The 12,075-nt window shown below is 42.7% G+C and overlaps 1 protein-coding gene across 6 annotated transcripts in view; it reads left to right on the top strand.

Moving 5' to 3' along the window:
- The window catches only part of MYRIP (myosin VIIA and Rab interacting protein), a 237,073-nt gene that overhangs the window by 31,555 nt on the left and 193,443 nt on the right, over nucleotides 1-12,075 (top strand). For 4 of the 6 annotated variants that reach the window (XM_033133115.1, XM_033133112.1, XM_033133109.1 and 1 more), the window contains exon 2: nucleotides 6,965-7,108. In XM_033133115.1, coding sequence (XP_032989006.1) covers nucleotides 6,999-7,108 — 110 coding nt within the window. In that variant the 5' untranslated portion in view covers nucleotides 6,965-6,998. Of the gene's footprint in view, nucleotides 1-2,196; nucleotides 2,329-6,964; nucleotides 7,109-12,075 lie in introns of those variants that run through there. The other 2 variants (XM_033133111.1, XM_033133110.1) reach the window with 2 other exon arrangements.

The raw sequence follows: 12,075 nt of genomic DNA, 5'->3' as shown, positions 1-12,075 counted from the left end.
TGTAAACGCCTTTGAAGGTGAAGAAAAGAATGTCAATGAGTACTTACTCCAAAGAATAGCATAGTGAAAGCATGTATACTGTGTATTTTTGTCCCTTCCCAGGCCAATTTCTTTTCTTCCCCGCCCCCATGCCACGTGCCTTAAATGGGAGAGTCCTAACATTAGATTCTTTTGTAAAGAATAAGAAATTTCTCTTCAGTTTTGGTCAAGACTAGCAATGGTCAAAGAGCGAAGTCCTAGCAGTATTTACCCTTTATTGCTTTTAGGACTTTGGATGTTCCAAGTTAATCTTTTTACTTTTCTCTATATTAGGTGCATCATCACACACACACACACACACACACACACACACACACACACGGTGGGATTTGTAATGATCCCATTCAATATTTTGTCCTTGACTTTTCTGTTCTAGGTACGTTTCTAGAATGCCGCTTCTGTAGACATTGACCTTGCATGATGAACCCTCATATTGAATATTTTTGGAATTTCTTTTTTTTTTTTTTTTCATTTGCAAGGTTTGTGTTAACCAGTTTCCTGTAGAAGTGTCTATGTCCTTCCTCATGTTAGTTCTTCCAGCTAGGAATAGTATAGACGATTCTGCCTTTGTTTTGGTCTCCTAACTTTAAGTCGTATCCATTTGCTTTCCTTTTTAAGTCATTATCGTCTAAAGCGTATCTAACTCTGTAGCGTCTTATAATAATTCCATTAGAGCACAGCAGAATCAAGTCAGTGATTCTATTAGAGCAGCTCCTGGAATTTGTCCTCATGGGATGGCCTGACTGCAGTGTTTCCCAGCTAGTTACACTTTGGATGTGAAGAGGCAGCGGTGACCGCAGCAAGAGATGTCTATAGACAAATATATTTGAGAAACACAGGGTTGAACACAGTCCAACTGGTGCTTTGGTGACAGACTTCTCAGAGGCTCAGACAAGCTTATATGTACTGTGCATTCCCAAGAGGGCAATATAGTTTGAAGCATTTCTCCAATTTGTTTCATCGCAGAGCTCCCCTTTCTTCGGCCGCTTGTGGGAACAGTGACACGAGAAATACACATTAGGGAAGTGGTGGTATAATCGCATCGTGAAGTTGTATTAATTTCCTCAGTACTAGATTTTAAAATGTATTCTCTCTGTTACCATCTTAGTTGGGTATAAACCAGAGAAATCCAGAGGCAGGAGCAGTGGCCTGGGAGTCAGGCACCTGCACCGGCCGTTTGTCTGGGAAACCACTTCCCTCTCCTGGGCTTGCGCTCGGTCATCTCTAAATGAGAGGGTCATACCTAAGTGACCTCTGACTCAGGCACACTGAGGCCTCTCCAGCTCTAAGACGCTATTTCTCTGGTTGCACAGGCAATCTAATTGTGTTTACTGTAGAGAAAGGAAGAAGCTTTGACCAGTTCCCAGAAAAGGTTTTTGCATTATTTTCTGACTTGTCCATTTAGAGTGACTGTATCTATTTCTTTACAGAAACCATTTCTTTTTCTTGAGTCTCGATCGTTCTCCTTAGATTTGATAGGTTCAAAGCTGCCACTTCTGGCTTTTCCTAACTGGGCATCGTAGAATTTCCTTTAGAATTCTCAGAAACTCAATGCTAGTAGGTAGAAGTGAAGGGGACAGACATGTCACCTTCTGGGAAACTCCATGAGAGGCCTTATCACCTTTCATGGGTGTTTTAAAGGAAGAAGTCCATCTCCTTTTCCACTGTGACCTCTGTTTCTTTCTAACCATTAGGAGACTAAACAGTGGGTATTTATGGACTTTGCCCCTTGCTTTGCGGCTTACAGGTGGAATCTACTTCTAATTTACTTCTGTGGACCCGCAGGCACATTAGGTTCTCTCCCCACCCCCACCCCCACCCCCTTCACTCCCAGCATCTCTTGGGCGAAGTGGACCAGATTTGCTTTGGACTAATAGCATTAGTGGCATGAAAAAAAGTTTTAATATTTGGAATTCCTGTTGGGATTTGTCGGTTAAATCCTGAGATTACTTGGTTTCATGCAGTCATGAGGTTTTCAGTTACTTAATAAAAGACTCAAGGACTGAAACAGTTCTGCTCTGTACGATGATTGCCATTATTTGGAGACTAAAAGGGCAGATCACCTTCATCTGAATAGCAACCAATTAGTGGGATCTCCTGTTCTCAGCTGTCCCATGCTAGACAGAGGGCAAGGAATCTGGACCTCAGGTTTGAAAATCTCATGGGAAGGTGTGTGCGTGGAGTAATGGTGTGGACTCTGAGCCAGACTGAGACCCAGTGGGACCCTAGCTGTCACTGGTCATTTGTCTTAGTCGGAACATGTAACCGTGAGTCTGTGTTTTCTCATACGTAAGTGATGGCCGTCATAGTGATTGCCTCTAGGAGTTTGTGGGAGTTAAGAATATGAAATGTTATTATGTCTGTACGTATAGGAAAAGCTCAAGCATTCGGAAGATAGTAGTTGTTCAATCCATAATGGTAGCTCAAAAATCATTATTTTCATTACTTTTTATTATAATTCTCAGCATGTTCCTTGAACAAGGTTTTATATATTTGCTTCAATTACCATGGATTCATTATGATGTATGATGTCAAATATTGGCTTTAATTGCAGTGAAATTAGATTATTTTTGTGTAGCATTAGGTTTATTTCACTTTTGATGCTTATGAAAGGTACCTGACAGACAAAAGTGTATGTAACTTGAACCTTTTAGTAATAATAATAATAAAAATAACAACAATAATGATAAGCGGCAGTAGTAGCAGAACTACTCTCTCGCTCATGAGACAGAATATTACTGAAAACTTTGAAGCCCCGTGTGATTATCCCCAATCAGATCCCCTCTCTCCCCTTCAGAGGTCCCATTTTGCTCTTTATAGTTTTACCACATTTATTCCTAAATACTATATATATGTGTGTGTATGTGTGTGTATATATATGTATACATACATCCTTTGGCGTTCTGTGTTTTTGAACCTTGTATAAAAGGAATCATTCTGTGTGCATGCTGTACACATATGCATATATGGCATGCTTCTGTCTCACATTAGCTTTTTTGTTGTTTTTCAAAGTTTGTTTGTTGTTGTTGTTTTTAATTTTATTGGGGAACAGTGTGTTTCCCCAGGGCCCATCAGCTCCAAGTCGTTGTCATTCAATCTAATTATGGAGGGCGCAGCTCAGCTCCAAGTCTAGTTTCCATTTTCAATCTTTAGTTGCAGGGGGCACAGCCCACCATCCCGTGCGGGAATTGAACCTGCAACCTTGTTGTTCAGAGCTCGCGCTCTAACCAACTGAGCCATCCGGCTGCCCCTCACATTGTGGTTTTAAAATTCATCCATGATTATACATATACCTACCTCATTTTCTTTTTTATTGCGTTAGAGTAGTCGATTGTATGAAATAAATACACACTATTCGTTTATCCTTTCTCCTGTTTATGGATGTTTAGGGTCATTTCCAGTTTTTATTTATTTTTGTTTTAACTTATTTTTTGCTATTTTGAATGTGACTGCTATTAATATGCTTGAGTTAGATTGAACGATGTAAGACAGGCATTTTTACAGGTCAAAATGGTACAAACTTAGAAATTTCATATGATTCAACCTAATTGTTGTGCATTTGCAAGATTATATGTGAGGAATACAGCGAGGTGTGGCAGAAAGCCTAGTTCATAAGCTACGTGCATCTTCAACTTTGAAAATGACACCTAGTTGTGTTACAAAGAGATTGTACCAGTTCATACCCACTATACGAAAGTTGCCATTGATTGTCTCACCTTCTGTCAACATTTGATAAAAACTTTCTGTTTTTGTGGCTGTGAAACGTGGTTTTAATTTGCAATTCTGTGACTACCAATGAAATGAAGCTTATTTTCATATGGGCATTTACCATTTTTTTCTTCTATACGAAAATGTGGAAGTGGCTTTGGAACTGAATAATGGGTAAAGCCTGGATGAGCTTTGAGGTGCATGCTAGAAAAAAATAAATATCCTTGAAAGCACTATTGGTAAAAATATGAACGTTCAGGGTAATTATGATGAGGGCTCAGTAAGAAAAGAGGAGAGCTGTAGAGAAAGGGTCTGTTGTCTTAGCAAAAACATATATTGTCACTGACAGAATGTTGCTAGAAATATGAATGTTAAAGCTGCATCTGGTGAGATCTCAGACAGGAATGAGGAACGTGTTATTGGAAACTGGAAGAAAGATGACCCTTGTTATAAAGTGGCAAAGAACTTGGCTGAATTGTGCTCTAGTGTTTTGTGGATGGTAGAACTTGCGAGAGATGAAATTGGCTGTTTAGCTGAGGAGATTTCTAAGCAGAGTGTTGAGACATGGCCTGGTTTCTCCTTGCTGCTTGCAGTAAAATGTGAGAGCAGAGAGATAAATTGAAGAAAGAATTGTTAAGCAAAAGGAGCCAGAACGTGAAGATTTGGAAAATCCTCAGTTTATCCATATTGCAAAAACGAGAAAGCCTGTCTGGAGAGAGCATCAAGGGTGTTTTCGCTGAAGAGACTGCAAGTGTGACTCGGGGATCCAATCAACCATTTCAGCAGAAACCAGCAATAGAGATTCGGTTATCCAGGAAAGACCTGTAGAGGACCCTCTTGTCTGATGGCGTGGCCCGCTCTGAATTGCATAGGAAGGCAGCAAATGTTTTGAGAATTTACATAAGCAGAAACACTGCCAGCTTAGCCTAACCAGAGACAAGATGAAATGAAGACAGGCTGTTGGACTTCTGAGATTCTACAGGGTGGGCCAGTAGAGCCATCTGGCTGCGAACCTGTCTTACTTTTCAAGAAAAGGAAATAATTATTTTGAAGACAATTGAGAGGCCCGCAGGGCTGCCGTTGCCACCATGGCCCGGGGGGTGGGGTGTTCTTCTCCTCAGTTACAGAGGGCAGGGCCACCTCCTGGGTGTCAGTTGGCCAAGCTGTTGTGGTTGTACCCAGGGCCAAGGCGGTGGGACAGCCATCCTCATGGGCTCAGAAAGCAGGGACCCTCCCCCCCACCCCCCAACCCCCAACCCCCCTACCAGTGGCCACAGAGGACAGAGCATGGAGCCAGAGGATTCTTTTTTTTTTTTAATTAAAGCAGGATTATTCTTGAGCCTTAAAATCCAATGGAATTTGCTCTTATTTCAGACTTGCTTGAGAACCAAGACCCCTTTCTTTCCAGTTTCTCCCATCTGGAATGGAAATGTCTGTCTAATGGCTGTTACACCTATTGTGTTTCGGAAGCAGGTAACTTCTCTGGTTTCACAGGTTCACAAGTGGAAAAGAATTTTCCTCAGAATGAATCATAGCTCAAGTCTCACCTATACCTAATTTAGATGATAATTAGATGAGATTTTGGACTTAATTGTTGATCCTGCAATAGGTTAAAACTTTTGTGGCTGTCGGGATGGGGTGAATGTATTATATTTTGCATGTGAGACGGATGTGAATTTTGAAGGGCCAAAAGGTGGAACGTTGTGGGCTAAGATGTGTCACCCCAAAATTCTGAGGTTGAAGTCCTAACCTCAGTACCTCAGATTGTGACTGTATTTGGAGATAGGATATTTAAAGAGGCAGTGAAGTTAAAATGAGCTTATTAGGGTAGACCCTACTCCATCATGACTGATACCCTTCCTTAGAAGAAGAAGAAATGTAGACGTAGACATGTACAGAGAGAAGACCATACGAAGACACAGGGAAAAGACAGCCATCTGTAAGCAAAAGAGAGAGGCCTCAGAAGAAGCTAATTCGGCCAACTCCCTGATCTCAGACTTCTAGCCTTCAGAACTGTGAGAAACGCAGTTTCTGTTGTTCAGGCCCCCTAGTCTGAGGTAGTCAGTTATAGCTGCCCTAGCAAAGCAACACACCTACCTATTGCCAATACCACTCTGTCTTGATCAATGTCACTTGTAGGACGGCGTTCGGTACTGGGTAGAGCTAGTGAGAGTGGACATTTTCACCTTTTTTCCTGATGGTAGGGGAAAGCATTCAGTCGTTCGTCAGTGAGGACATGACCTTTAAATGACCAAGGAAGTTTCCTTCTAGTTTTAAAATGCAGAGGGTTTCTATCCTGAATGGGTGTTGAATTTTGTCAAGTGATTTTTCTGCGTCTGTTGCAATGATCATATGAATTTTATTTTGTTAATGTGCTAAATTACACTGATTGATTTTTGAATGCTGAACCAACATGGCATCCTTTAGATAAAACTCTCTTGGTCATCGTACATAATAATCCTTTTGAAACCTTGCTGGATTGGGTCCACTAATGTGTTTCCGAGGATGTCTGCATTTATGTTTATGATGGCCTTCAGTTCTGGGTAATTGTCGAGAATTATTTATTGGATTTCATCTGAGTGCAGCCATTCATTAAAAATTATTTTTAGAAATATAATTTCCCGTAATTTTTAGGTATGCTCTGCTAGCAGGGTTTTCTTTGAAATACTATCTTTTCTACTGCTAAGAAAATGGCTAAGTAAGGTCATTTTACTATATTATTTCCTCCGCAGAAGAGAGTTGATTCACTTCTAGTTTATATTTCATAGTCATGTGATGAAAAGTTCAAAGGGTACATAATGTCTATAGGATATTTTTAAAAGCATTATAATTTTATTTTGCAATTACATATAGTACTTAGAATTGAAAACTTCAAACCATAGAGATTTATAATTTTGGGATATTGTCTTTTGGTATTTCTTGGAAATTGACACTAGGTCCTTGTATATGCTGCATTTTATTGAAAAGATGGATTGATTGATTGGTTGATTTCTAATTTAAGAGTTAGGATGAATGAAACAGGCAGGTGACCAGTTACCGTTTCTTTCTCTCTGCCGCCTTGCTGAAGTCCTCTGTAAATGTTTGCTGAGTCTGACAGCAGAGCAAGATAGTACCGTATACAGTGTATTTAATTTGGTTTAATAACAAAATTGGTTGGTTTTATTCATGGATAGTTTTGATCTTGCCCTTAACTTGTGGTCTCTCCTTGATTTCTCAGGTCGTGTGTCATCATAGGTGTTAGGTATTAAATCATGGGGAGGAAGCTGGACCTGTCCGGTCTGACCGATGATGAAACACAGCATGTTCTCCAGGTGGTTCAGCGAGACTTCAATCTTCGAAAAAAAGAGGAAGAACGACTTAGGTAAGATGCTTCCGTGGCCTTCCTGGCTACAGTGACCCATACATACCATATGAGGACAAGGGAAACAGCTTTCCCGAGAATGTTCCTTGCTTCTCGCCCTGAGTTCAGAAGTCTTTATGTCATGTAAATACACACTTACGTTTATAAGAAGAGTGCCCTTCCCTTTGCAGAAAGGCTTGACAGCATCACTGCTGTGCATCACCAAGTCAGTTAAGAAATGTGACCTCTCACACTGCCAATCATGGTTTTGTTTGGGCTGCTCACCTGTCAGTTATTCGCTGGAGAATGGGAGGAGTTGGTGATGACACTGGCGGGTTTGAGCTTGCTCCTGGCTTTAGTTTTCCTGTTGGCAGGTACTTTTGAAGAATAACCAAAGTGTTATATGAACAATTTTTAGGATAATTAGACTCAGACCTATACAATCCTCAGTGTGAACGCTCAGCTACCATGGTACAGGAAGAGAGCTCTGAAGATCTGGTCCAAAAGTAACCATCAGGTTGGGATGGAATCACCTGGCCCAGCACCACTCTCGTTATTTTATAGAGGAAGAAAGTGGAGCCCAGAGAGGGAGGGTCTTCTGACTCCTCTGCAGTTGATATTTCCTTGTGGAATGTTCTTGGAAATACTCCTGCTGCTCAGTTGGGCAGAGTAAAGAAGTCAGAATGATGGAAATGAGGTCCCGTGTTGGGCCTAGTGTGTTAGAACCAGATGGCACATCATCATCAGCTCCCTCATCCGTAAATCTGTTCTCCCTCGGAATTCCGTAGGTTTATCATGGCACCATCTTCTTTAATCACTAAGCTCAAAATCTCAGTCTTTCTAAGTCCTTCTAGGCCCGGTGGATTCTGCCTCCTGACCGTCTCTCCCTGACTCTTAGCTCCATCCGCCTTTCATCACTTTTCATCCAGTCATTGTGGGAACCTTCTTCATGATCCTCTTGCCTCCACTTTCTGCCATCACTCCCCCAAATAACCTGCCAACACCAGAGTTTGGCCACAGCTCAGCTCAAATATCTGCCTTTTCCTACTCTGTTAAAATTGATATAGGTTGTTTTGCTTTGCCCTAGGGGATACCTCGGACTTTGCATTTCTTTGCAATGTTATCTCTTTTACTAGATTGTAAGCACCCTTGTGTAATCATCTTTATTTCCACCATGGTTTTTTTCCCCTCCCATATTGTATATATTGAGTACATACTTGTTAGATGGAAGACAGAAATCTGTAAATTAAATAATTAGTTGATTTAAAAACCATGTGCCAGGTGCTGTTCTAGCTGACAGGTGTGTAACAATGAGCAAGACAAGTCTTTGCCCCACGGAGTTTATATTCCACAGCTGGCAGACCAGTGCCATCGCCACCAGCCACCAGCCACCAGCCAGGTGTGGCTACTGAGCCCTTGTTCTGTGCTGAGTCTGACCTGAGCTGCACTGTAAGTGTAAGCTACACACCAGATTTCAAAAATTTAGGACAAGAAATATAAAATAGCTCATTCATCATTTTTATATTGATTACATTTTGAAGTGTCAATATTTTGCATATAGGAGGTTAAAGAAAAACATTAAAATTAATGTTTCCCGTTTCCTTTTACTTTCTTTAGTATGGCTACTAGGAAATTACAGGCTACTAGGAAATTAAAGTTGAGACTTTTTAAATACAGGAGTGGCAGGATCTAACATCTGTTTTATAGAATCACTCAGGCTGCCCTGTGGGGAAGTAATTATAGACGGCGAAAGGTAGCGGAGCATCAGGTGAGGGGACTATTTCAGGAATCCAGGTGACAGTCCTGCTGTGGGGATCTTGGAGGGCTGTGTTGAGACAGGTATCACTAGACGGAGGGAACCGGACCCTTAAGACACTGGATGGAGGAGAGTTTCAAGGGACTTCATGTGAGAAGGAAACAAAGCTTTGTTGGGTTAAGTCACTGAGGCTTTGGGTTTACGTGTTACAGCAACATAGCCTAGTATTACTTTGACTAACATGGTTTGTGAGAGCTAGAAGGGACGTGAGTCTTCATTATGCCTCCACCCTTGACTTTGCAGCTAAAGAAGCGGGCTCGGAGGATGCACAGGCAGTTAGCGGTAGAGTCCGGCCTGGACCTGAGGTTGCTGTGCCAGGGCTCCCGGTCTCCTGCCATCTGGCCCCTCACGTAGTAGATGACACCTGTGGCAAGATCTCCAGATTTACACTAGAATCGTAGTTTATACCCTATGAGTTTTTATTGTCAGGCACGTTTACGAAGTGGTTTTAAAAATGACTGTTAATTGCACGGTACTCTGGTGTTCAAATTGAATCGTGAAGACATTTATGAGAGTCACAGCCTTTAAAATTTCTCATTTAGTGTGTGCTGCAAAAAGCTAGTTAGCATCTGGATAACTTCCAAAGATTTGCTGATGTTCTAATGGACTTGGTCTGTGGGGGCGTGGGGGTTGGAGCTGATGAAACTGTTTCCTGTAACTGCAGCTGACTATGAGTTATCAGCGTTTGTTGAACTGGCAGTGGGCTTAGGCCTGCTAAGGACTGCTGGGCCCGCTAGGCCAGGGCCAGGGGAGGAAAGGGAGGGAGAGGGGGGGCGGGCAAGTGGCAGAGCACTTCCTGCCTGGTGTTTTCCTGAGGGACTCAGCTGCCACCTCTTAGGCTGTAGCCTGTGAACTCCTCTCACTGTTAAGGGAGGGAACTAGATGTACATACTTGGAGACCTGTGTCTGTTGCCCTAATGATGTCAATCACTCACTTGCTGACATGGCCTACACCTTCTTTGCCACTTTGGGGGTTGGGGGGGTTAATCTTTCATCACCCAAGAGTCAAGTTCAAATGTTGTAAGGAAATAAATACGACCTGCCAGGGGGTGTGGAAGAACCACTGCAAGGGAGCAGAGCCTCTCTCAAAGCTAGAAATCATTGGAATAATTTGTGTTTCGAGTCTGTTATACGGAAACTCCTTTGAGAATAAATCACCATTTTTTTAAAGTAGGAACAGCACAGTGCTCTTAATAAAATGACTTAGTGACCTTTCTTCATTCAAAATTCATTTCCTTTTAAACAAATTAAAAGTGTATTACAAGAACTTAGTTTTTCAAGGAGTTCGTTTTTTAAAAAGTGAGATGCTTTTGTTCTCAGTGTCCTTTGTGTGGACAGTTACCTTGATCAAACACTCCTGGTTATGTCCTTCTTGGGAGCTGGAAGGTGGATCGTCTTGTCTTGACTCAGGGGGAATACATGTGCTCTGCGGTTTCAGAAATGACTGTGTACGTGTACGCACAGAGTCTCCTCACCGGTCCCCTGTGGCTCTTGCGATGGCACACGAACCCTGCGCCTTAACCTACTTGCCCCGTTAATGCGTCTGCTGTCTCAGAAGGGAGATGCTGCCAGGCGGGAATTCGGCCTTCTGCACTGGAAGGTCAAGTTCCTGAAATAACAGAGCCCAGAGCAGCGCCTTTGCTGGGGGAGTGGGAGGTGTGACATGGCTGTTTGAGAGTCACTGTGAGAGGGGGACGGCCACGTAGGAGTCAGAACGGGGAGACCCCGGGTGAGAGAGCCCAGGCACTTGTGCAGGGCACGTGTGGGGCAGTGGAAGGTACTGAGTCGCAATCACAAAGCTAGAGGGGACCTCACACGTTTTTTTATAAAAATCTCCTTTTTTATTTACTATTAGTATTGTATGTTAATAATGAAAAGGTTGAATCTATGAAATCAGAGCTGTTGGATATCGATTCCTTTGCTTTGAAATCATAGGTTGAATGTCAGGAGCCTCGTGGGCAAATGGGAGGGTGGGGAGTGAAGTGACAGAGGAGAGAGGGGGAGGTGCATACATTTAATAAGAACCTTAACCCTTCAGGAAGAGCCCAGAAGGTGGGCTGAGTCTGATATGAATGATTAGGATGCAATAGAGAGTGAGAAATAAAAACAGTAAGGCAGACGCGTGGGAATACTTCGTCTGGAGGTGGGAGGGAGGAAAAGGGAAAGATTTCCTAAAGGAGAAGGAAGTGCATGTGATCTGATCCTTGGAGACAGACGGGATTGTCTGACGTGGACTGATACAGAGTTCCGGGCAGCAGGGAGCATCCTGGGCACCGGAATAGGAATGGAAGACAGGACCTGTTTCCTCAGCCCCAGAGCAGGACCGGCAGTGGGGCAGGGGAGGGAGAGACTGCTTTGCCGCGAGTTCGTGCTTCCACCTCGCTACTCGTGTGGAACAGTGTGGTGTTCCAGGAATATCACCTCCTCACATTTCCAGCAACTCGGGGAAAACCCCTGTTCTTCTCTGTTTCCACAATGGGGAAACTAAGGCTCTCGAAAGATGGTAATACCTTGCGCTGGTTGCACGTAGCGAGAGGTATATTTAAACCCAGGCTCTGTCACCCCATAGCTGGGGCCAGTCACCAGGACAGCACACTGACCCCAGTACTGAAAACGGGGCACCCAGGGGCCATGTGACAGTGGGTGAAATGAGGGCCATTCTGGAAAATCGGGTACCTGCGTCTGCTGAAACTTGGGGTATGTGCAGGAGTGGGAAGTAGCAGGCTTACGTCAGGATGTGGGGAGGGGTGGGTTGGGACATGACAGTTTGTCCATTTGCCACATGTGTCCCTGAGCATTCAAATTGCTTGTCCACACTGAATGTAGTCTCAGTGTAAATACACTCTGGATTTCAAAGCTCTGGTATGAAAAGAATGGACATATCTTATGAATAATTTTTATGTTGAAAAACACATTGAAATGGAATCTAAGATTAGATTTAAATAAAATGAATAATGTTAATTTCACCTATTTCTTTCTTTTAAAAAATGTGACAACTAGAAAACTTGATATGGTATGTATGGCTCATACTATATTTTTAGTGGACAACACTGTTTTGGAATGCTAGGGAAGCACTTTGGAATTACTAGGGCCCAAAAGTAAGCTTTCTTCTTCAATTTGTTTGGGGGCTAGTCCTTTTCTGTGTGAGGTTTTTAGTTATCTGAAGGATCCA

This window comes from Rhinolophus ferrumequinum, chromosome 17 (assembly GCF_004115265.2).
Source record: "Rhinolophus ferrumequinum isolate MPI-CBG mRhiFer1 chromosome 17, mRhiFer1_v1.p, whole genome shotgun sequence".
NCBI classification, from domain to species: domain Eukaryota; kingdom Metazoa; phylum Chordata; class Mammalia; order Chiroptera; family Rhinolophidae; genus Rhinolophus; species Rhinolophus ferrumequinum.
Note: the sequence above shows the minus strand (reverse complement) of the source record. Positions and strands in the feature narration are given on the sequence as shown.